General features: G+C 41.7%; 2 protein-coding genes across 3 annotated transcripts in view; one reads left to right on the top strand and one right to left on the bottom strand.

Moving 5' to 3' along the window:
• Positions 1 to 267: 267 nt before the first annotated feature.
• kbtbd2 (kelch repeat and BTB (POZ) domain containing 2) lies at positions 268 to 18,284 on the bottom strand. Of its 2 annotated transcripts, XM_050056155.1 has the most exons (5): positions 18,119 to 18,284; positions 17,171 to 17,205; positions 13,964 to 14,556; positions 6,988 to 7,153; positions 268 to 5,555 (listed from the first exon to the last, which is right to left on the bottom strand). In XM_050056155.1, the coding sequence occupies exons 3-5, from the start codon at positions 14,134 to 14,136 to the stop codon at positions 3,996 to 3,998; spliced, it is 1,899 nt and encodes a 632-aa protein (XP_049912112.1). In that variant the 5' UTR covers positions 14,137 to 14,556; positions 17,171 to 17,205; positions 18,119 to 18,284; the 3' UTR covers positions 268 to 3,995. The 2 variants fall into 2 exon arrangements, with proteins under 2 accessions (XP_049912112.1, XP_049912111.1); XM_050056154.1 differs by lacking the exon at positions 17,171 to 17,205.
• A 2,319-nt stretch (positions 18,285 to 20,603) lies between these two features.
• The window catches only part of LOC126398149 (bucky ball-like), a 7,553-nt gene continuing 1,675 nt past the window's right edge, over positions 20,604 to 26,481 (top strand). The window contains exons 1-3 of the mRNA XM_050057371.1: positions 20,604 to 20,953; positions 21,084 to 21,236; positions 25,690 to 26,475. Coding sequence (XP_049913328.1) covers positions 20,947 to 20,953; positions 21,084 to 21,236; positions 25,690 to 26,475 — 946 coding nt within the window. The 5' untranslated portion in view covers positions 20,604 to 20,946. The remainder of the gene's footprint in view (positions 20,954 to 21,083; positions 21,237 to 25,689; positions 26,476 to 26,481) is intronic.

The raw sequence follows: 26,481 nt of genomic DNA, 5'->3' as shown, positions 1-26,481 counted from the left end.
TGTGTGTGACACGATGGCTTTTTATGTTGTTAGACCACTGTCAGTGTCTTATTTTTTGCCATAAAAATATAATTCTAGTACTCTACCCATATGGACTTGTCAGGTAAGGCAAAAACACTGTCCACAGAACTTCCTGATATAAAACTTTTGGCTTTCAGAAAAACAGAAAAAAGGAAGAAAAACTTGTTTTTCACCATATTTCTCAAATTGTTGAAAATAATTGTTTTGGAAAAGATGAAATGCTCAAAAGGCACAATTATTAAATTTTAAATTTAAGACACCACTAACTATTGAGTATTTACATTAAAATAACTTGGTTTAGCTTTCATGTTCTCATTTGTAAGGTGTCAACCAGTAAAAACAACTCAAACGTGATTTCAGCAACTTTATAAATCAACTGGTAAGTGCTGTTTAAGTGATGTAAACAAATCCAAATCCCTAAATTAAAAAAGGGCCACAGAGATGTCTTCATTTTTTAAAAGCAACACATTTTATGTATCTGGCGGTGGAAAAAAACATGGCAAGTAAAGTTTTGGTAAATGATCAGTAATGTGTGAAGTTTTTCAAGATTTTTTCAGATATTCAGCAACAAATGACACTTTTTCCAACAGCTTACTTGGTGAAAAATAAGCATGTTTTCCACAAAACTATTTTTCATTTAAAAGAAGCCAAACGTCCCAAATGTTACATGTTGTCGAAAAAAAAAACTCTGCCGTAGAACTAAAAAAAAAAAGAAATTAATTTTTAGGTTTTATGATTAAACCAAACCCTTTGCTTAAAGAACAAATGAACAAGTCAAGAAATCTGGACATTAATATACCACTTTTCAGTACTTATTTTTGGGTAAAGAAACAAAAAAATGTTTTTGACTCAAAACCAAAGCTAAAATCAACCAGCTGTTTTACAAAGAAACTTAACAAAAACTGGAAGCAGCATGAAAAACTCCATACTTTCATAAAAACAAACGAAACATGGAGTCAGTTTCAGGAACGTTTTTGGTATGTTTTTTAATAAATTAACGTTCATTCAAAATACAGTGCCAAAGGAATATGATGCAGCCAAACATGCTAGTAAGGTTTGTCATGAAGCACCTGTGCTCATGTTTTTAAAGGTAGGAGGAAGACCCCCACCCTTCCCCTCCCCAACCCCAACCCGCCCTCTCCACTACTGCTAGTGGTTGCTGGGACAATTTCCGTAGCAACAGCCGTGGGCCAGCCCTCTCCTCTCACAACCAATCAGCAGCAAGATTCCTCAATATTCACTCGAGAAAAATTAAATCTGATAGGAAAATGGATATCTACCCACAATCACACTACAGTAATGTTTAATATTAAATTAAAAAAAGACACTAATACAAAATAGACCTGGTTATTTTCCCCACACTAGAACAGTTGTCTTTTAAACATATGAAAAATATATATTTTATTATATATATATTTCAGCAGCTTGGAAAAAAAAAAAAAAAAAAAGCATGAGCCCAAAACCTACTGAGAGTGGAGTTGTGTGTTTGCAGAGACCCTCGTGGAAAGAAAAACAAAAGATCATGTGACGACAGATGGAGTGAGGTGTAAACTGCTGGCTGTGTGGAAGACCTGTGTGCAAACAGACTGACAGACGGGCTGCGGAGGCGCTATAGTGGAGTCGGGGTGGAGGGCAGAGTGGTGAAGGAGGAGAGGTGATAGGTGGCCGGACCTGCAGCCACCCTCTTTTTAAACCCTCTCCGCCTCTCACTTGTTTCCCCCGTCAGCCCTCCAACCCCTCCCGAAAACCACGGCCCCTGTTCCTCTCGTCTGCGGGGCCTTTTTGTTGAAGAAGAAGAAATGTGTGGATCCGGTTTTTAAAGGAACACTCAAAAAAAAATCTAGCAAATACTTGTAAGCTTTGAGATGTGGCTCTGAAATGTTTATATTTTGCTCATTTGTGGAGGACGGTAATTGTATTTAGCCTGGATTCAAATGGAAACCCAAAACCACAGCAAGAAAACACGTCTATAAACTTGTGCTACAAGGATAAGTTAATAGACAGAATCGCTTAAGTAGAGCTCTAACTAACACTTATTTTCATTATTGACTGTTTAATCTATAAAATGTAGTCGTAATAGTAATAGCTCAATTAGTAACCTTAGTTCAAATCAAATAAACCACTTACCAAAATTATCGCCAATTTTTTGTCTTTACACCAATCTAGTTGTTTCAGCTCTACATGTGATGGCCAAAATACACAACACATCATGTAGGTGGAGCGCGTTTTTTTTTCTTATTATTTTTTTTTAAACCTGCTGTGCCAGCTTCATTGTGTGCATATTGAGGGTTAGGAAGCATCATAAGGGGTACTGAAGCAATAAACTGGATCGTTTTAACTACAGGATGCATCGATCTGGTACAATAAGGTGTGATAATGCTTAAACAGATTGTACTTGTTTTTTTTTTTACACAAATCTATGTCATGTGATAACAGCTTCGAGCAGTGTGTTGAGCAGCTCTATGCCTGCGTTGGCAAGCTTGACTTGCGCAGTCAGTGAAGCAGCTTCAGTTGACTATACAGGGATGTGCTCTGCTGCGGCACACCAGTCACACTGCATCCATGCAGTCATTTCTCAAGCAAAACATTCTCTAGTTCGGGCTTCTCAATGTAAGAATTTGTTTAACAATTTTGTAAATTTAAAACTTCTTGAATTCTGGACTGCTGGTTAGAAAGGTCAAGCTATTTAAAGATGTAAGCTTTGAGCTCTGGAAACTTGTGGAGGGCATTTTTTGACATTTCGTAGCCTAAAAGATAAATCAATCAATTTGAAAAATAGTGAACAGATTGATTATAAATGCAAATTATCTGTAGAAACAGCCCTGATCAAAATTTATCAAAACATTTGACAAAACGTTCTCAGAACAACGTCCAATTGCCAGTAACTTTCCAGAACTTTAAACCACAACGTGGGGCCTTCAGTAGATCGAGTTTTCTCACTTGTCAGAGAGATGGTTTAATTATCATGTGACAATAATTCAGCTTAAAGTTTCATTATTGATTATTTATCAGTAGTTTGACAAAAGCACCAAGTCCATTTACTAGAAATTTTCTGGACCTTTCCGACATTTCTCTTGGCCATTTAAAAGTTAACAGATGGAGTTTGTCACGTGACAACCACTAAACCATTTCCCTAAAAACTAAGCAAAGTGTATCCACTGAAGGCCACGAGATGTGGCTGAAAGTAAAATAATTGGACCCTTTGGCCAAATTTACTTGTCAAACCACAATTTCCAGGGTCAATATATATATCATCAAGCTCAACATCAAAACATGCATAGAAACTTCTCATAGCACTCGTGCTGCAGAAACTGCTACATGAGTGCTATGAGAGGTTTCTATGGAGCATTTTGATACCGAGTCTTTATTGAGTCCAGGCTGACTACAACTCCTGTGTTCCACAAAGGAGCAAGCTCATAACTTTTAAGATAGTCTTTAAAGCCTCAGGTGATGTTTTATACTCAAATGATTTTCTTCTGAGTATTCCTTCATCAGTGGTGAGAGAAGAGAAAAGAGGAGAGGAGGGGGGAGAGAGGGAAGCCATGATCGGAGGAGGGGGGGCTGGGGGATTTTGGTACAGTTGCCATTGTCATTCCGAGAAGGTTTACCAGTTAAGTGCATCATCATCCTCATCATCACAAAATCAGTTGACGTTTAGATTATCACATTGTAGAAACAGTATGACAGACTTGTAATAATATCTAACAGATGTCACAACTGACAAAATAAGAAAAAAAAAATTCAGATTACTAGTATTTTTGAGGGGCGTCTTTTCGAACATGTTTTGGGCTGCACTGTTCATCAGCAACAGCTAGAGCGAATGCAAGCCTCAAAGTCCAGAGATCCCTCCACGAAACAAAGAACGTCAAACCCTTTCATATCTTAAAGAACCGAACTGCCCCCCCTTCATGTTTGTCCCTCTGCATTACAGATTCCTGGTTCAGTCAGCGAGGTAGGGGAGGGGAGGATAAGAGCTATACGTGAGGGAGGGTCACCAGCTCCCCGTCCACCTCGAACTCCTCGGCTCCGTCGGGGGAGAAGAGGTAGGTTGGGGGTTTCCAGGGGGACTCTTCCAGGCAGGAGGGGTACAGCTTCCCCACTGCACAACGGAAGTCCTTGCCCAGATCCCAGAGCACGCGTTCGGACACAGGCTGCCGCAGGTACCAGCGGTCCAGCTCCATGTCATACTGATAGATAGCGTACTTGGCTCGCTCGTTCATGTGGGTTTCACGCATGAAAATGCACAGTGAGTTAAGCAGCACCACTGCCCGCACGCATGGGTCCGAGTAACGCTTGGCGGGGATGTTGGCGGCCTGGCGCCACTCGTTCTTGTTGATGTCATAGATCTCCACAGTGACCGAAGAGCCGTCGATGGTGCTCGTAGGTAAGCGGATGCCAGAGTTGCTGACCACGTGGAGGCCGCCGATGTAGAAAATGAGGTCACCAAAAGCAGCGGCAGAGGCGAAGCAGCGGCTTGTCTTGCGCATGGCCATCTCCACCCAGGTGTCAGCCCGGGGGAAGTAGCAGTACATCAGGTCATGGGTCATCACGTAGATGCAGTCGTGCGCCACCACAGAGGTGCTCCAGTTCCAGGCGAAGGGCAGAGGGCTCATCATGCTCCACTCGTCCTTCTCGCAGTCGTAGCGCTCCACCGTGCGCTTGTTCAGCTCGCCGCCAACGTTATCTCCCCCGATTGCATAGATGTAGCCCTCGCAGTAGACCAGCGAGGGCTTGATTCGGGCACAAAGCATGGGGGTTTTGGGTACCCAGGCATTCTGCTGGGCGTCAAACCAGAAGAAGCTATCAACGGAGCGGAAGACCGCCTGTAACTTTCCACTCTTTCCATGGTTAGTGATTGAGTTTTTGAGAGGGATCTGTCCACCAGCGATGAACACATCGTTGTCTGGTGTAACGAGGGTTCCCACCTTCTGCAGGTCTCCTGGTGGGTTGTTAAGCTTGTACACTTTCTCCGCCTGTGGGCTGTAACACACTACTGTGGTAGGTAAGGACCCAGACATCACATATCCATCACCCTGTGTTTCTGACATGGCCTCCATAAAGATCAGCATCTCCTCTTTCGTCATGCCTAACCTAGGTTTGAAGAACTTGGGCATGGACTTGTAGAGGCCCTGCACCACCACAGACTTGTCGTTGGGTGGCAGACCCTGGAACCAGGCGCGCTGCGTCACCTCAGACAGCGCATCGATGCGGATCTGACTTAGCACAGAGGACAGGTGTTGCGAACGTGCCTCCATGTTATACTCCAACCACAGCATGGCTGCCTCCCGCACCGTCTCCTCCTTCTCCACGTTGAGGTTGTCGCTGCTCAGGACGTCTATCAACAGCTCGTGGGAGAGCTGAAGGAAGGCCTCCTGCCTGTACACCATGGGGAACTTGTGCTCCACCATGCGCTTTGCGCTCTGCTTTAGCTCACTGCAGCTGAACATGTCGCCGATGCTCAGCATGCGGACACAGTTCTCAGCGTTTATCTTCTTCACAAGGTAGTCTCTGCACTGCAGCAAGACGTCCTCCACCTGAACAGAGGACAAGAGATGAGAGTCAGAGGTCTGTCAGAGAAAAACATCCCTCTTTGCATCAAAGGACACAGTAACAAAAGTGGAACAACAGTATGTAGATACATATTTATGTTTGTGACTTGTGTAAATTTACACAACCAAAGTTGTTTAAAGATGTAAATGAGTAGATGTAAAGAGACAAACTAAATAGACAAAGCCTGTGGATATTCTCATTCATCCAGGTCATAGTTATCTTAAGGCAATTGAATCGAACGCAACTGGACTTGGTTTTGTCTTAGAAGATGTTTCACCTCTTATCCAAGAGGCTTCATCAGTTCATGCTTGTCTGATTAGGCTGGAACTAGTCTGACAAACTGGTGTGGAAACAACCCAGGTATTTAACCTCTGGGGAAGTCTTCACAAGGCCAATGATGTCACTGATGAAGCCTCTTGGATAAGAGGTGAAACGTCTTCTAAGACAAAACCAAGTCCAGTTGCGTTCAATTCAATTGCCTTGAGATAAATAGACAAACCATGTTTTTATTAAGCACTCTAACAGTTACAGATGACACCGATGAGACAATATTAAAATTTAAAAGCATACTATATGTATGCTTTAGTCCATCTCTCAATACTTTTCCAATTCAATTTTTTAAAAGCTCTGTAATTTGCTTTAATAGCTGTAATCTAGTGGCAGCAGTTATTAGCAGACAATCAGGAGGAAACACTGCATTTGTTAGTAACTATTTTCAGCAGCAGATTACTTCACATTTGCAGCTCTAGAGAGTATTCGTTGTAGCATGATGGTGTATGAGGGATTGAGTCAAATGAAACTACAGTGTGTGTTAATGGTAATGAGGGAATAATGTCCCCCAGTGCAACAGTGACAAAGTTTACATGCACAAAATATTCAGGTTTTTCCCCAATTTTCAAAAAAGATAACATTCCTACTAAGATGTTACCATGGCTAATAAAAACGAATATTCCACTGATATTCCTGTTTGACATGCAACCCTGCATAGTACAGTTAACGTGCCTTATCAAATCATTTATGTCAAAATACGCAAAAGTGGAATGGCTGGAGCTGTGTTTGCCATTTTGTGTCTTTTCGTCAAAATAGGACTTTCTGAAAGTTTTTTCACCTGTGGTCATCTGAACACAGTCTCCCTGTTTCATTCCTTCAACCACCTTCTCAAAAAGGTCGACACAGTGATATTTGCACACATTATAAAACTTGCTGACATACAAGTCTTTCATAATGTATGAAAGTAGATGCGTTTCTCCCTCCAACCAGAAATGTGGGCTATTCTTTTGGGCATGCATCTCTACACTAGCTTTGCAAACTGTTGGCTAGGCAGTTTGGGATCAACACACAGAGCTGAATGTAAACAGGCAAGACTCCATGTGTCGCAAGATGCAGTAAAAATGGACAATAAGTCTTTGCACTGACCTGTAGGAAGCAGGCGGTCTCGTAGAGTGGCTCCACGGTGCTGTCGCTGATGGCCAGGTTGCCCGTGTAGGCGTACGTGATGATGATCTGCAGCGTGGCCGGGTCCACGTTCCTCAGGTGGACGTGGGTCTGTTTGCTCTCACTGAGGCCACTCATGAACATCGCTCTGCAGGAACAAGACGACATCGGTGAGTCAACATGTGAGCACAAAAGCTACTGAATGAGGAAGTGTACTGCAAGATCTCACACTGATTAAGAGTGTGTCCATGAAGATAAGAGATTTTTATCAGCTGCTGAAAACAGCTTAAGGTTCAGCTCTGGCCTGCATTGTCTGACTGTGCTGTAATATGTTTTAGCACCAATTAATCAAGTCAGATTTCTACTGTGCTGCAAATAAAAACCGGTGTCTGCAAGTGAAACTGGATCCATGGCACCTGTAAGATCACTTCAGATATGTTTTTGTGCAGCAGTGATGAGATAAAAGCCAGTGATGCAAAGTTAGTGACAAACTAAATAAATGCAGTAACTCCAACAGCAAAAAGCTAATGCAAGCTGCTCACAGACATGAAAAGTCTTTTTTTCTGAATGACAAGTCTTGCTTATTTGTTCCACAACACATCTCTTCCAGGAGATATTAACATAGCAGTGTAAATGAATATTTTTTTCAAAGTAAACTAAATTTCCATTTTATTTGTATCAAATTCATTTGCCCTAAAATCTACAAATATGTGGGGCTCCTGGTCAACTTTCTGTTACCAACAAAGAGAGGACAACCTTTTAAATGTGCAGTTGGTGATAAAACTCCAAATTTAGTCTACAGGTCTGCTGTTTTGCTATCCAGTTTTTCTTTTAAATAAACAGAGCCTCCTAATGATAGCTGGCCTCTCGCCAAAGTGGCTGTAAAAACAGTCAAAGTTACCAACCACAATCAGGGTACCTGTAATTGGCTGCTGCTGGAATGCATTCCCCGTGTAGTGCTGTGAACTGAATGTTACTAACTTGATCTAGTTATGAGTGGATCTACATAATGCTGATATGGTGATATGATACCAGATGTATTCCGGGATTTGGGATATCAGAATATTGTGATGTATTCTTGGTATCATTTAAAAAGCTAGTAGGATAGCTGGTAACTCCAGGGGTCCCACACATTTTTACAAATTCATTTTCCAAACTTTTCCATAAAATTGTACCCCATTTCCATGACTTTACTTAAGTGGTTCAAATGGGTAGGCCTATATAGAAATATAGCCACACATTATTGTATACACACACTTCCCAGGCATTTACTGGTAAGCAAACTGCTAAGACTTGCTAACTTTATTCACTTGTTAGACATTCCCGTCGCCAACGAGCTGTCTATACATGTACAGATGTCCGGATCACTATACCTGGTTATTTTAACTTAATGTGTAGATTTGGTTGAATCACCAGGCCTCATTAGGCAATGCGTTTTCTATAAATAACCAACCTGTTAACAACCAGCTGTTTGATCTACAAGCTGCGATTTAACTGGAGACAGCAGTCTGATGATGCACTGTATGACTATACTGCATCAGTCTCTCATTAAAGCTAACATTAGCCATCCATTAGTAGTAACTAGGGCTGCACAATTAATTGAGTATTACTCACAATTGTGAATTTGGCTTCCTGCAATTAAATGATCATGATCGACTGTAATATTGACAATTAAAATGCATGCTCAGCTCACAGAAAACTCTTCTGGGTATCAAATGAAGCGCTTCCTAAACTAAGAGTTGTCAAGCTGCAACGCATACACCCTGCAGCAGCAGCCTGGGAAAACGTTCCTGAATGTTGCAACTGCAGACGGGCTCATCCTTCCTCAACCATCGTCGTCTGCAGTTTGGGCATAGGGGAGATCAAACCACATGCAAAGAGTGCATGAGACGTGTCTACACCGCAAAGCAACAAATCTAACTGTTGATGTAATTGTGAAAGTGCAACAAAAATATTTTGTTTCTAAACACAATGAATAATCATGATAACATACTCGATATTGATAGAAAGTAGTGATTTACCACGCAGACAGCGTAACAGTGACAGTAACATTCAGTATCTTCTACACGTCAGATCTATGTATGAAAGCCTTGGTTAACCTTCTACAAAACAGCTTTTTGCCTTTCTCCTGTTTCTCTCATGATGTGACGGCACCTTTCTTTCCACAAAAAGGAGGCGTGGCCCTTCTGATGATGCAATGCCAGTCTGGTCAATGTTTTATAATGTGCAAGCAGCGCAGCACTGGATTTTAAATTGGTGATGCAAAGAATGTATTAGTGTTGTCACGATACCAAAATCTTTGTTTCGGTACCCATTAGGGTTGACCCATTAGGGGGTACGATAGAAGGGTTGTTTCACAATGTCTTTTTTAAATGACGATGCAATCGCGAGGTGTGGGGGGGAGACAGCGCGTGTGTGGAGCATGCTGACGAGATCGAGGCTGAACGAGGCTGAGTGAGAGGAGACAGAGGGAGGCTGCTTAGTGAGAGAGCGGAGGGTGGGGGGGGGGGGGGGAGATCAACGCCTCCGCCCGCTCGACACAAGCATACTCGGGCGTACTATAAGCGGAGCGGACTCCGCGAGGAATGTCCGCAGTCATTCGGGCTTTCATAGTCGAGCGCACTTCCGCGTTGTAGTTTCCTGTAAAAATGTCCGTGAAAAATCCCCGCGATGTGAAAAATACATGCCGAGCAGTCACTGGTGCGCGGAGCGGAGTCCGCGCAGTCGTAAAATCTGGGCTTTGCGCGCACAGGGCAACACTTATTTTCATTACTGATTCATGTGCAGGTTATTTCCTTGATTAATTGAGTACCTTGCGCTTAGTTAATAAAATGAGTGACAAGTCCAAAACCCAAAGATATTCAAGTCAGTATCACAGAAGAAGCAGAAAAACTGCCATATTTATGTTTGAGAAGCTCAAAACTATTGTCAAAAGTCTGACAATTATTCCAGCTTAAAAGCCACATTACATTTAAATGATAAAATAAAGGGTAACTTATTAGTGTGAACTGAAGCCTGCTTGGTCATCATTTCCACATTACTGTTGATTTTATCTTATTTAGAAACTATTTATCTGATTCAGCACATTATTTACAGGCGTACTGGCTCAGAGATAATTTTTGTTTTTCTCCATCATAGTGTACAAAACCAGAAGTTTTCCTGGTCTCAAAGAGCAGGATTGAACACTGCTGGTTTGTGTGGAGCAGATGTTAGCACGAACAGTTGTTGTACACTGATTAGCGTGTCCACCAACCCAGTTTCCTCATACTGAATGACAAAAAGTGAGAATCAACACCTGGCTGGTGGGCTGACTGTGCACAGTGTGGCTCCAGCTGGGCCTCTCTCTGCTGCAGCCTCGGCAAGCTGCCTACACTTCCATGTTGTCATTCATCAGAATGAGTCAGAGCCTCTTTAACCTCTTTCACTGCATCAATTTCTCACATTTTGTGCATCTGTGGAACTGTTATTGGCTTGAACCGGTAATTTGCATTTATTATGGCAATGTCTTTGGTGCCAACCGCTCGTAACTGCAGTGATGCTTCTGTGCTGCACTTGTCAGAGATAACATGTCAGACACACAGCGAGTGTTACTGTTTTATATGTTGTTTGTGTTTAGACTTTCCAAGTTTGAGTCTCAGTCGGTGGCATCATATACAAGCAAATGTTAACTATGCAGTTATTCTTCTGTTTATTCCATAGAAGACACAATGGCTGCAGAGGAATGTACAAACACATCACTTCCCGTGTGCCAAATACTTTTTCGTGTAAACAGTTCCAAGGGAAGGAAAAATAATGCTGAAACATTCAGTCCATTATCAAATGTCTTCATTGAGACAGATTTTATTAATCAATTATTCATTTAAGCCCTTCTATCGAGGAAACATTACAAAGATTTGCTGCTTCCAGCTCCTGAAATGTGAGTATTTGCTGCCATTTTCTTTTTAATATTACTGCATATTATTAATAAATCAATTACCTTTGGGTTGATGGTCACACAAAACGATAAGAGTGATTAGTGAATTAATTGATTAATGGATTTACAGAATATTGTCTTGTGAGAAGTTAGAAAATCAATTAATCCTTTAACATTTACTTTACATTACTCCAATTTTCAAAATGTTATGTTTTGCTGATTTTTATTGTCTTAAAAGGGATAGTGCACCCAACATGAAAATTCAGCCATTATCTACTCACCCATATGCCGATGGAGGCTCAGGTGAAGTTTTAGAGTCCTCACAAAACTTGTGGAGATCCCAGGGGAGAGGGGGTAGCAACACAACTCCACCTAATGGAGGCTTATGGCGCCCCAGATTCAAATGTCCAGAAACGTCGTAGTGATCCAAGTGTCCTGAAGCCCCGACACAAAAAGTTGTTTGGAAAAACAACGTGTGCGCTTGTGCGAGACCCTGAGACATAGGCACCGCTTTCATGTATGTTCACGTGCTTTCGCTAGTCTTGCGCGCAAGTGCACACATGTAAACGCAGTGCACAGACAGGCAGTTAGAGCTGCAGGCTATAATGAGGCTAAAAACAGAGTTCAAATGACGTTTTTCCAAACAACTTTTTATGTCGAGGCTTCAGGACACTTGGATCACTATGGACGAGCAGTATGGAGATATTTTGTGGTTTCAATTATGTGTTTTTGGACGTTTGAATCTGGGGCGCCATAAGCCTCCATTAGGTGGAGTTGTGTTGCTACCCCCTCTCCCCTGGGATCTCCACAAGTGTTGTGAGGACTCTAAAACTTCACCTGAGCCTCCATCGGCATATGGGTGAGTAGATAATGGCTGAATTTTCGTTTTTAGGCGCACTATCACTTTAAAGTATAATAAATTGAATATCTCTGTGTTTTTAAGTGTCAGTCGAACCAAATATGACATTGTAGACGTCATCTTGGGCTTTGGGAAATTGTGATGGGCAATTTTAATTATTTCCTAACATTCTGTAGACAAACCAATTAATCAGAAAAAAGAATCTGCAGGTTAATCAATGATGAAAATAACTGTTAGTTGCAGCCCTTTAAGGGACGGTTCGCCACAAAATCAAAAATACCTATTTTCTCTTACCTGTGGTGCTATCTATCAACCTAGATTGTTCTGGTGCGAGTTGCTAAGTGTTGGAGATATCGGCCATAGAGATGTCTCAGCGCTGCAACGATAATTTCAGCTCACTGGGAAGCCGATGGAGCTTTGTGGACAGCTTCCTGGCCTCGGGGCACTTCTATCTCCTTTGGGAACCCTGCAATTCTGTGGACCTCTGTTATCTCTGCTGCGGTGTACCCAAACCCGGGGAAGCCGGCCATGGACTTCCACTTGTGGCTTCCCAGCTTTTCGCACTTTTTGCGTTGCTGCTACCTCCTGTCTGGGCTTGGTGGTCTCCCCTAGGTGCGCTCTTAGGTACCAAAATCTGGCCCCCATTGATTTAACGCGAATAGGTACTTGTTAGTACTGACGTAATTTGGTTGGTGGCCTTAAAAATACAGAGCTCAATACCCAACCTTATGTGTTACTGGGTTATGATGTCTGTAAAAGATGCTGCTGTTGAGTTTTTCAAATGTATTTTTAGTGCTTTGAGCACCACAAGCTGAGTGCCATCTAGTTCCATTATACTGGAGAGAAGACAGACATCTCTATGGCTGATATCTCCAACACTGGGCAACTCACACCAAAACTGTTGATAAAAAAAAAACACTACAAGCAAGAGGAAAATTATGTATTTTTTGATTTAGGGGTGAACTGTAAAGCTCTTTTTCGAAATTTTCTGACATTTTAAAGATTTTATAAATAAGACAGATGAGTTTATCTCAAAACTAACCCACTTGCAACTGTAATATTTTACAATAATTGGTCTGCTAAACAACTCTGCCCTCTTATGCGAGGTTCTTGGTTGTGTGTGACTGTGTGATACTCGCAGCAGGGGCTAAACCTGCCAGGCTGTATTACGCAACCCTGCAGGCATACCCCTGCATCCCCTCCCTCCTTTTCCTCTTTCTTCCCCTTTCTCTCCATCTCTCACCAAGACCTACGTGACCAGACTTTCCCCTCCAAACACAAGCTCTCTCCAGAGTCCCCCCCGTCTCTCTGAAGCAAGGCGTCGCGAGGAGAGGGGAGGTGTAAGGAGAGGCAGCAGCACAGAGAAAGAAAAAGGAAGGAGTAGCAGTTTAGAGGAAGCGCTGCGACACCTCTGAACCCTGCAGGGGAAATGCTTTGCATGTTCGCACCAGATAACGAGTGTGTGGGAAACAGTGGGGAAGATCGCAGAGAGGTGGGTGTGAGAGAGGCATCAAGTTGTCGGGACCTTTTCTTGGAATGCGTGTGTGAGTGTACAGTGAAAGAGGGAAGGAGGGGGGAGACAGAGACAGCGTGTTCAAATGCAGCATGAGCTCCTGTCAAGTACAGATGGACTCTTCCCAGAGCTGAGGCTGCTGCTCTGTCATATTCACTGCAGTGCACACACTTAATTATGCAATGTTGTGCGTACAAATGAGGCCTCCCGAGGGCCTTGAGGGATACGTCTGTAGAACTACAGGTTAAAAATTGCTTCATTTGTTCCATGAAAAACATATCAGAGACAGAATAACTGGCGCAGAGGGGGCGACTCGAGCCCCAGCTTTCAAGGAAACACCATCCCCTTGTTTTCCATCCTCCATGTACACTTGCTCTACAATGTGGTGCATTATTCATTGTAACTGTAGGAGGTGAGCACTTACAGACATAACAACCACGCTACATAATGACAGCATACTGCACCTACACCTCATTACAATGAGACTGAGGGGAAAAATTGCTGTCTTTACATACAAAAGCCCAACGTTGTCTTGTGCATTATTCACTGAAACTGTAGAAGACAAATTAAACAGAGCTAGGCCACACAAAGCACAGTCACAATCAGCCTGAGTTTGTTTAAAAATGAAATCTCCAACATACAACATGAGTTATTCCATACCCGCAGCGCTCACCTGAAATAGGAGCTACATGTGGCCAGGACCATCTTGTGACATGGGAACTCCGTGTCCTCCACCAGCAGCACAACGTCAGTCAGTAATTTCTGTTCGTAAAAGAACTTAAGCTGCTCCAGCAAGGAGACAGCGTAGTCCGTGTTGACCGGCCTGCGCTCACTGAGATCCGACATGGTTGCATCCCATGAATCGCGCCCCAGTTTTGAAAAGTCACACGGCCGGCAGAACCGGACTCAAGCCAACCAGGAGGAAAAAAAAAAAAAAAAAAAAAAAACTCTTAAAGAGGATATTCAGGAGAGAGGGGGGACAGCTCTTCAACACCTCCACTGACCCAAGTGGAGGTGTTCAGCTCCTGTGAGGAAAAAACTCCTGCTGTTTCTTCTGCTGGAGATGAGTTTAAAGATGCGATGGCTACTGAGGGCTGCAGTCAGGAGTCCAGAGGAAGGAGTCCAGAGGAAAGGGTCCTGGGTGAGCAAGGGGCTGCTTCCCCTCGTGGATCTCTCGGTTGTCTGAGGTCATGCAGTGAGGCACTGGGGACCGGAGGTAGAGGGAGAGCACCACAACTGTCGCAACACTGCTACATCAGTGCTTGTCTGAAAAACACAGGAGAAAAACAAAAAGAGCAGTGATGAGTCTAGAATCCATGGAAACTATCAGTACAGAAAAAATAGTTTAAAGAGGACCCATGTTGCTTATTTTCAGGTTCATACTTATATTATGAGTTCTAATACAATATACAAGTTTTAATGGTTATTATCCTCATATTGTCTTTGTTGGAACACCTGTATTCACCCTCTATCTGAAACGCTCCATTTTCACGCCTGTCTATTTAAGCCTGCCTCGTGAAAAAGCCCAGTCTGCTCTGACTGGTCAGTGTTTCCAGGTCATCTGTATCTCCTTGTCTCTGTACCATCATTGCAACTGGAGAATGACTATGGTGGAGAACAGCAACTCTTTCTACAGTGACAAATTCCAATAAAAACTTCTGAACACAACCAGACATGTTCCAGCAGGAATATGATGCAAATTTGGGGAGAAATTTATCGGCCACAGCGTTTACATGTTTCCCTGACAGTAGCATGTGGCTAAATGTAGCAGTGTACATGCAGCCAGGGAAAAATGTGAGGTACTTTCTCCTGTTTAAAATCACCAATAAAAGCTTCTAAGCACAACCAGACATCTTCCAGGAGAAATATGAAATCTGGGAGAAATTTACAACATTGACAACCAAGATTTCATGTTTACCTGACATTAGCATGTAGCTTCATTTAGCAGTGTGGGCTACGTAACACAAACACTTGCAGTAGTGTTCCTCCTGATGACCATATAAAGAAATCGAAGCCTGAAGTTTTGGTCTACAATGATCTGTTGATTGACCTTAGACACAATAAGACAGTATCTAAGTCAGACTAATTCACAAGGGTAGCAAGTAAAAATCTACTTCATTCATACACTGGTTTATGTTTTACAGTGCAGAACCTGATTAATTACTTAAGGCACCCCAACTTCATATCGTGCCACAACAGAGTTTTCCTTCAAAATAACAAGTGCATCATAAGGCTATCATAATCTTACGTCACACTGGAAGTACAGGGGCTTCAGTCATCTTAGCATTCTGATGCTTTTGGGAAATGGGATCAGATCTTCCTGTGTGCTATGATGCCAGTATGAGATATATATATATATATATATATATATATATATACACACACACACACACACACACACACATATATATCTATATCTATATATATATATATCCTAGTGAATATCTTTGCATATATTTTGCAAATTACTCTGATTCAGGTGTTGTTTTTTTTGCATGGCTATACATGAGAACAAATCCAGACTGTAATGCATTTGTGGTCAAGAAGTTGCTGCCATGTTTTGTACATTATTAGTTCATACTTTCTGTACATATGTAAACATTGTCCCTAAATATTGGGACCAAAATTCAAATTTTTCACCTTAATTCAATCATACTCTTTCTGACTACAGGTATGCTCCTTTGTAGTAAAGACACAGCACTGTTTATATGACAATTTCTAATCAAGAGTATTGTTTTCATGAGATAACATGAGGATACTACATTCCACAAAGATAAAATCTAATCAATAAGATAAACCAGCTGGCTTTTGAGAGCGTGTTGCAATTAAGTTGAGATATTAACAGGCAAGGAGTGAACCACATCAAAATGTTTCATTCAAGCATGCAGAAAAAACAAACACAAAATGTTTTGGCTGTTAAGACTTGATCTCCTCTGCTCACATCCTAAATGACATTGGGCTTTTTGGCAGGTTACCACGACACAGAGCCATTAAGCCACTTTTACCATCAATGCCTTCAAGCTGCGCAGCTCCAAGCCACACCACCAATAATAAAACTACTACTGTCGACCAACAAAGCACTGTGGAGATAGCAGCAGGGAAAAATACAAAGAAATCCCAATATTTTCCTTGTGTTTTATCAACCTGTCAGCTGAATATTTGTTTCAAATTCAAAGTCGTGTGAAGGTAAATTTTACAACCACCTCCCCACCACACTATATCGGATCTGTTGAATGCTGATACCGGTGACCACACGAGATGACCTCTGATCCGGTGTCATCTATTTGCTTTAACACCTTGGCTGTTAACACGCCCTGCAACAGCTGTTAACATGAGATTCAGAATATCTTCAATTTCTGTCATGTTAGCATGAACAGTACTTAAGAACAAATTTGAACTACTTGTACTTAACTTAAATGTTATTATTTTATGCCACTATATACTTTTACAACATCTCAGAGGGATATACAGTAGTTTTTACTGAACTATATTTGTCTAACAGCTTTAGTTACTTTACAGATTAGTTTTTTTATGCCCTTCCTGTCCAGTGATAACTATGTATTTCCAGATGTTTTGATTTTTAATAATTTAACTGATAATATTCAGGCTACATACTTTTATTTAAGGTTTTGCAAAAGGACATTTACCTGTGTCTTGTTGTGTGGTATTAGTATTTTTACTACAGTTTAGGATATGAATACAAACACTAATGATACCAGATTTCAAAAACTGCCCTTGTCACACATAAAGGGACACTTATTACATTAAAAAATTACCATGCATTTGCTTTTAGGTTTTATGTTATTACATTGTCTAGTCTCCAATGGTGGAAGAAATATTCAAACAGTGAAATAAAGTTCACTATGTGTAATATACGTACCAACAGCAAAATGTACACAATGTAATTCAAGGATTCTGTCAGACAAATGAAAAGTAAATGTACATTACACCACTGGTCAGATATGCAGTTTACGAACAATGCGTGCAGACTATAGGTAGATGTTAGCGAGCACTGGTCGTTACATGACACATCCTTCACCTAACGTTAGGCCATCTCCATACATCAACTTCAAAAGCACTAGCTTAATATCTGGCTAGCTAGCTAATACTCTATTTGCGACCAATTTACCCTCTAAACCTGCTAACTAATTACTTGCTTCTGACGGTAACGGCTGACATTTGATGAGTGTTGGTCGTCACCATTTCTTTGGACTTGCCCGATGCTGTCTGGCTAGCTACGTTAGCACGTTACCGTTAACCACCATGTCCAAAACAAACCCTGTCTGCTATCTAAAACATGGCAAAGAAACATTAGACAGGCGGGCCTGTTGCAAAACTCGCTGAGGTTAGCTAACCTGACAAACCTTAACATCATCATCCATGTTGCGTTGTTTCTAAATACACGTTCAACCATTTCTCCCCTTTGATACGCCGACTGATACACCTTATCAGCTAGCCTTGATGTAATGATATATCGCTAGCACAAGTAGCGACACTTGCTTGATTGTCACTCGCGGCAACTTAGCAACTTTAGCTTCCCTGGGCTCCACAGTTCCGGGGTAACGTAGTTGTTACCCCCAGTCTGGTGATACATACTAGCTGGTTGTTAGAAAGTCACGCGCCTAACAACTTCTGTTTAGCTGTGAAACAGTTCCAGAAAGGACATGATAGGTACAAACCCTCTGCAGCGACCAAATTTAAAGAGCGGTCATGCTGGCTAGCAGACACACAGCTAACAGGCTAACAGGCTAAACGAGCTAAATAAACGTAAGCTAGAGCCACTTCTCAAGTTAACCACCCCAACAATTAAAAAGCCACGCTTCCTTACAGTAACTGTAGACAGACTCCGCACACAGTGAACCGTCGCGGTGGCTTTTCTCGTCACCAGAAAGTGCCAAGTAAGCTCTTCAAGCCGAATTTAGACATTAAACAGTTGTGTAGAAGTGCCGAGCAGCGGACAACCTTTCAGCGCATCTTAAGCGCCTCAAAGACCAGAGGCCAAATGAGGATACTGCGCATGCGCCCAGACTCAGAGGCCTGTCCTGGTTCATAGAGGAACAGCAACATCTGGCGGACAAATGGAGACACAACTGGAAACATTCCTCCAAAAACAAAATAAATAACAAAATATATTTTTGCTTTACAATGCTTATATCAGAAGTGCCAAACTCTTTTAGCTCATGGCAACACACATCCCAATTTGATCTCAGCTGGGCTGGACCTGTCAAACCATTGCAAAATAACGTATAACTAAACATAGTATCCAAATGTTTTTCTTTTTTCTTTACAAAAATAAGTGCAATTTTGACAATATGTCCGTTTTTCCACATTCAGTATGTCTACTATTCACATGTTAGTATTCCGCTCTTGTGTGGTAATGCTAGCATCATCACACCAAAATACAGTTTACGTTAATCGAGGAAGCAGGGTAAGTTATCCCCTGCTTCACAGACCATTTACAAATGTTTTGGCAGTGCCTTGGCGATCGGGTTCCACCAATATTGTGTCACAATAGAAGTCTGACACAGCTGCTAATTAAACAATATTTTTGCACAAGCTTATAAATAGGACCACAATAAGTATTCATTATTGTTTTTTTAGAGAGCTGCATTCTAGTCAGAGTGAATAGCCTCTGAAGCAGCATTTAACATGACATAGGCTACTCACTGTTTAACTTGCTCCTGAAACCTCTTAGGCTTCACAAGTGCATCAATATTAGGTGTGCAAAAAGATGCAGCCCCTGCATTAGAGTGTATTTTTAAGTTTTATGAGGCCTACTTTTTTATTTTTTTAAGATATTTTCTAGGGCGTTTTGCCTTTAATGGACAGGACGGGTAAGTTTTTGAGGGGGGAGAGAGAGAGGGGATGACATGCAGCAAGGGGCCACAGGCTGGGCTTGAACCCTGGCCACTGCAGTGACAGCCTTGTACATGGGGCGCCTGCTCTACCCACTAAGCTACCAACGCCCCATGAGGCCTATTTTGGGCCTCTAAATATATACACATAAATAATTCTTTAATGTTACAGGGTTCATTAACCTATATTTGTCATTTTAAAACACAGAGTTGCACAATGAAATGTAAGTTGTAGCCCCTTCACTCTGCACATACATATAGAGAAGATATACAAATATCTAAACTAGAATAGAATTAAATAAATAAAGTGAAACAATAAACACATAATCAATGGAATGTCTCACATAAAGATTAAAATGTAAAATGGACTGACTTTTTACAACATGGAAATTCTTATTTAGCTAGAAGGCATGACAGATGGCAATAATCAAAAATCTTGGTAGTCTTCAGCATCTGTACATTTCTATATTTCATTGATTTAAAAAAATATGTATCCAATGTATAAGGCCATATTAATTTTTGTATCTAGGTTCAACATACAAAAAACATTAAAAAACAACAAAATATTCATAAATAAACCTAGATTACATATATATACATAATAAATGCACAGCTGGTTCATACATGACATAATTAAATGCTTTTTACTTTGAATCAAATATAGTTCTTTATGCTAGGGAATCCTGTTGTAATCATACCCAGCATCTTTTTTAAGGGTTTCCTATTTATTGAAAATATCAATTTGTGCGTTTAATGTATGATTGGCATTTTAAAGTATTGATTTATTTTTATTTTTTTTAAATGATCAAAATGGCTGCCAGATATTCTCCTATATTCCTATCATAAATAGCCTACAGCAACAATACTCAACCTACAACCAGCAGACCAGCTGGCTAAATCTGGCCCCTGCTGGGTGGCCCCCCAAACATTTTCTAATTCACACAATAAATTGGTACTTGGATTTTTTGGTAATGTTAATATATATAGGCCTATGCATAAAAAACATCAACATTGGGCTTGTTTATTAAAAAAAAAAAATTGCCTTGTCTGGGCTCAGCTTTATATGCCCTGATATCCTAGAAAGCCCCTGTATATATGTGCATGTGTGTCCTGTCATTTTGCAAAAGAGGCCCCGGGCGAACCAAGTTGGCCTACAGTGTATGATGCCTTTGACTTGAAAAAAAAAAAAAGTTATCGAGTTGTGGCCAAGTTATTAGAAACTGTATTAAGTTAGATCACATTTTTTTAATTCATGGCTTTATGGTGTATAAAAGATTTTCCCTTTTCTCCATGTAGGCCTAGTCTGTGCAGTGGGCGCCAAAGTTAAATGACGACTTGGACAGAAGATGTTGTTAAAATCAAATATATATAATTATATAATCTGATAATACTTTAATAATCGACATCAGATCTGACAGGATGTGAGTGTTTTTGTGACTTCCTGTACAGACTGAAGGCAGCTGGATACCAAAGTGACCGCTTTCTTTGTCTGTGCGCCCTGCAGCGGCTCCCTCTCCTCCACAAATTCTTCCACCCTTGCAGGGTCCTAGCTCCAGCTAGCTTCACCTGTGGCTCCGAGCAGCAGCAGGTGTGTCCTATATCACTAATCAGCGACGGTACGTCGGTTTTAGTCAGCAGGCCGTAATGTGGAGCTGAGAGTAAAAAAATTTCTCCTGTTGTTTGTTTATCGACAGATTTGACTGTAAAACTCGCCTTTAATTTTTCGGAGCCGGGGGACGTTTGTTTGGTTGTTTCCATTGGTGTTTTATTTCTGACAGGTTGAGCAAGCACGTGAAAGAAGATGGACGGTAAATATTTCCTCATCATTTCATGTCCAAATGTTGATTTAATAACATGTTAGCTGTGTAAAGGTGTCGTTTGCATTAACATCACCTGTTTGCTTGGAGATAGGCTAATTTTACCCGCTGCTTCTTGTAGATGGAAACAAACAGCCGAACACATTTGGGAGCGGACAGCAGAGAACTCAGCACCCCAGACCTTTCTTCATTGTCCAGCCTCCTTCTCAACCTTTCTACCTCAACACACACTGGCATATGAACAACCCATACGGTCACTTTGGTGTGCCTGGAGGTATCAGACTTTGTTTTGTTGTTGAAATCACCGAGCAGTGGTTGAAGAAGTGCAGAAGTAACAATAGAACAATGCCACAGTGTAGAAATTCTCTGCTACAAGTATTCAAATCCTGATGTAAGTAAAAGTACAAATACATTAGCAATAAACTATAAAGTACCAAGAGTAAAAGTAGTCATTATGCAGAATGTCCCATTAAAAAAAATATACATCAGTAAAGGATTATCTTAATCTATAATAATACATTGATTTGTTAATTCTATTTAATATTTTTATGAGCCTGCAAAGTGTCTAGCAGCCAAAGTTGTCAAAGAAATATAGTGCAGTAAAAAGTACAACATTTGAACCGTAGTGGAGTAGAAGTATACAGTAGCAGAAAATAGAAATACTGAAAAGTACAAGTACCAGTACCTTTTTTAAAATAAAATAAAAACCTTAAAAGGACAGTTTACCACAACAACACATTCTCACTCCGACCTCGTCATGTACAGCGCCTTGCAAAAGTATTCACCCCCCTAGGAATTTTTCACGTTTTAAAACCTCACAACCTGGAATTAAAATGTATTGTTTGAGCATTTGCATCATTTCATGTACAGAACATGCCAACAACTCTGAAGATGTGAAATTTTTTTTTTATTGTGAAGCAAACAACAAAAAGGCCCAAAAACAAAGAACTTCAGTGTGCATAATTATTCACCCCCCTGAAGTCAGTACTTTGTAGAGCCACCTTTTGCAGCAATTACAGCTGCAAGTCTCTTTTCATAAGTCTCTATGAGCTTGCCACATCTTGCAACTGGGATTTTTGCCCATTCTTCATGGCAAAACTTCTCCAGCTCCCCCAAATTGGATGGTTTCCGCTTGTGAACGGCAGTCTTCAAGTCAAACCAGAGATTTTCAATTGGATTGAGGTCCGGGCTTTGACTAGGCCATTCTAACACATTTAACTTCTTCTCCTTAAACCATTCAAGCGTAGCTTTAGCAGTATGCTTCGGGTCATTGTCCTGCTGGAAGGTGAACCTCCGTCCCAGTCGCAAATCACAGGCAGACTGAAACAGGTTTTGCTCCAGAATGTCCCTGTATTTAGCACCATCCATCTTTCCCTCTATGCGGACCAGTTTCCCAGTCCCTGCTGCTGCAAAACATCCCCACAGCATGATGCTGCCACCACCATGTTTCACTGTGGGGACGGTGTTCTTGGGGTGATGGGATGTGTTGGGTTGCCGCCAGACATAGCATTTCCCTTTGTGGCCAAAAAGTTCAATTTTAGTCTCATCTGACCAGATCACCTTCCGCCATACATTTAGGGGGTCGGCCACATGCTTTTTGGCAAACTCAAAACGTGCTTTCTTGTTTTTAACACTAAGTAAAGGCTTTTTTCTGGCCACTCTTCCATAAAGCCCAGCTCTATGGAGTGTACGGCTTATTGTGGTTCTATGGACAGACACACCAGTGTTTGCTGTGGAACTCTGCAGCTCCTTCAGGGTTACCTTTGGTCTCTCTGTTGCCTCTCTAATCAATGCCCTCTTTGCCCGGTCTGTGAGTTTTGGTGGTCGGCCCTGTCTTGGCAGGTTTGTTGTGGTCCCGTGTTGTTTCCATTTGGTGATTATGGATTTGATGGTGCTCCGGGGGATCATCAAAGATGTAGATATTTTTTTATAACCCAGTCCTGACTTGTATCTCTCTATAACTTTGTCCCTGACTTGTTTGGAGAGCTCCTTGGTCTTCATGATGTGATGCTTCTTGCTAAGTGGAGTTGCAGCCCATTGGGGCCTCTCAGAAAAGGTGTGTTTATACTGACACATCATGTGACACTTAGATTGAACACAGGTGGACTTCATTTAACTAATTCTGTGACTTGTGAAGGTAATAGATTGCACCAGCGCTTTTTAAGGGGCTTCATAGCAAAGGGGGTGAATACATATGCACATGCCAATTTTCACTTTTTTATTTCTTTAAATTATTCTTTTATATATATTTTTCTCATTTCACTTCACCAACTTAGATAACTTTGTGCAGATCCATCACATGAAATTTTCAGATGAAAAACATTTAAATTACAGGTTGGAATCTAACAAAATAGTTAAAAAGCAAAGGGGGGTGAACACTTTTGCAAGGCGCTGTACCTACGTTTGATCATGGACTTCCACATCAATATACGAGGTGCAAGATACTCTGGGTGCCTTGGTTGTTGATGTTCTGGGATGCTGTGTCAACTTCTGCCTGTTAGGCTACATACATTGTCTGTTTTCAAAATACACTTCCGTTATCAGAGGAAACATACAGTTTGCATAAGGTCACTTTAAAAAACAACAACAAAAAACCCCAAAATGCACTACACCGGTACAACACAGCAAATTGACGTTTTTTTTCCCTTCAACAACAAAAGCACGTGGTTACGTTTTGTCTACATGTGTATGTGGTTGGGTTTAGGAAAAAACCGCCCCATTGGACTTTCGCCACCTTGACCTTTATGGCTGTCTCGCCACATGTTCCCCTGATGCCGCTGCCACTGGCCATGTATCATGCCGACATGAAAGTACGGGTTTCTTTGTTGGTGTCTGACGCCGGAAGTCACTGACCAAATGCCAGTTTTCGACGACTTCAGAGTGAGACCGGGTTGATCACAAAATCAAAAATGCATGTTTTTCCTCTCACCTGTTGTGCTATTGATCATTCACCAGTTGTTTTGGTGTGAGTTGCTGAGTGTTGGAAATATGGGCCATAGATGAAGGCTTCCTTCTGCTCTGTGATACAGTTGGCAGGCGTGTGTGTGTTTTGTCTGTGCTCATCTCTTTTTTTTTTCTCTTTTTTTTTTTTTCACTGGAACTGAGCCACAATGCTATAACACAACAATTATCACCAACTTTTCTTTTGGGTGGCAGTAATAATAAAGTATTAGGTGTTCTTATGGTATGTTCCATTTGCACTTGGAAGTTGGAATTTTTGTGTTCCCAGTCGGAAATCTTAACTGTAAAGCCAGCTGAAGTTGCATTTCCGACTGGGAAAGTTGGAGGTCCTCACCGACCCTGACCTAAAAATCTAATATGGCTGCTTCGTACATCAACATTAGTTAACGCTGTTGTGTTTGTTAGTACTAAACACAATCCGGTGGTCCAACTTCTATCTGTGGACATGTTGCTACAGTCTTTGCATGCACAAAATACAGTGTAGTGCATTATCTTACCTGGCTTGAACTGGTATTTCTAAAATTATCTTGGTTTTCCAGCTTGTTGTACTGAAACACAATCGTATTGAGTGTGACGCCATTCTCAGCTCCAACCTCCAACTTCTGAGATAAATGGAATGCAGCATTTTTCCCAGGTTGTCATTTATTGACGCTTTGTCACACCCCTTAGCATGTGATAGCGATGCACAGGGCACCCTCAAGCGCCTCATTGTAACACACAGTTGAAACACATTCATTCATTCATTTTCTGAAACTGCTTATCCTGTCAGAGGTTGCGGGGGTGCTGGAGCCTATCCCAGCTGACAATAGGCAAGGGGCGGGAGACACCCTAGAGTCACCAATTAACCTAGCCTGCATGTCTTTGGATTGTGGAAGGAAGCTGGAGAACTTGGAGAAAACCCACGCTGACGTGGGAAGAACATGCAAACTCTTCGAACCCCCCTCTCTGAGTTTGAACCAGGAACCCTCTGAGGCGACAATGCTAACCACTGCCTGTACAGTAATTATAATATGGTGAAACAGTTGTGGTTAGTTTTAGGCAACAAAACTACTTTGCTAAAAAAATAAATACGTTTCGTACATAATGTGTTGTAAACACGTCACATGAGAGACGTCAGTGGCAAAGACCTTTAACTTTATGCTAAAACACTTTGACTTTGGACTTTTGGCTTCAAATGGGACACAAACTGCGGTCTACTTGGTGAAAGTCTAGTTTTGTTTCAACACATCCACCTCCCCTTCCTCCTGCCCTACGCGGACGTTCTCGCTCTATACACAACATCACTTGCACTCAGCATCAAGTATTGCCACAGATGGGTTTACATTGGAGTTAGTTGAAAGGCTTGTCATAAAGACGCTAAAGGGTACCATCAGCATCTATCACACAGTGAGGGACATGACAAAGTGTTGGTATTTGGGGATGAAAAAAAATAATTCCTGCATGAAACTGCTTGAAACAAGGTCTGTGGACTATCTTGAGTAACTGGGTCATGATTTCTGAAAAGAGACACTGCTGTTGAGTTGTTCAGATGTATTTTTTGGTGCTTTTGAGCACCACAAATCGAGTGCCAACTAGTTCAATTATATTGGAGAGAAGTCAGACTTCTTTACGACCAATATCTTCAACACTCGGCAATTTAAACCTAAACAATCTAGACTAATGAGTAGCACTATAGGTAAGAGAAAATGTATTGTTCTCCGTTACATTCCACCACTGTTGACCACTAATGATTGCCTGAAATGTCACTTGTATGTTTACACTCCCAGGTTTCAACTTTGGCCGTCCCTGCATGCACCCACACCAGTACATGCCCTTTCCTGGGTTTGTTTTCCCACATGCCCCGATATATCCGATAGATTACAGGCGAGTGTTTGAGCCTCGCTTCCACGCCCCTGCCTGGAATGACATTCTTCGCCATCAGCAGCACTACTCACAGCCTTACGGGCGTCGAGAAACGACCTGCTCAGAGGCTCAAACCGACCCAAACGATGCCATAATCAAACTAAGAGAGTGCCTGGAAAAAATGCAAGCCACTGAGCTGCAAGGTGCTGAGAGAGAGCTCGACTCTGGTGTTGCCTCACAGACCTCGGGGATGTTTTCTCAAGCAGAAGAGAAGAAAAGTGAAGAGCAGGGTGATATCCTGCCTTCAGTGCCTGATGCGGAGTCTCCAGCTGGGATCTTTGGTGTCTCCACTACAGCGGTGTACGACGGTGAGTCCAGCCAGAGAAGCTTAGATGTCCTGAGCCCTCCGGGATGCTGGTCAGCAGAATTGGAAGAGGAGTTGCCTCTGGATAGCTCCTCTGTTCATGAAGAGTGTCCTAAGCTGGAGCAGCCGGCAAAAGACTTTCTCCCTATTGAAGAAGCAGAAGTTGCGGATATCCAGTCAAATATCTCAGTGACTGATGCAAGTGTTCCCAAATGTGACACTGAAGAGCTCCTTAGGCAGAGACTGAATCCAGTCCTGCCCTGCTTTTCCTCTTCCACCAGTCCTCTGGTGCTCAAAGATGCTGAAAGTGGCGACAAAGTCTCGAAGACGGAACATCAGAAAGCTGGTCCAA

The sequence above is a fragment of the Epinephelus moara genome, chromosome 11 (assembly GCF_006386435.1).
Source record: "Epinephelus moara isolate mb chromosome 11, YSFRI_EMoa_1.0, whole genome shotgun sequence".
NCBI lineage: Eukaryota > Metazoa > Chordata > Actinopteri > Perciformes > Serranidae > Epinephelus > Epinephelus moara.
This window is presented reverse-complemented; position numbering and strand designations above follow the sequence as displayed.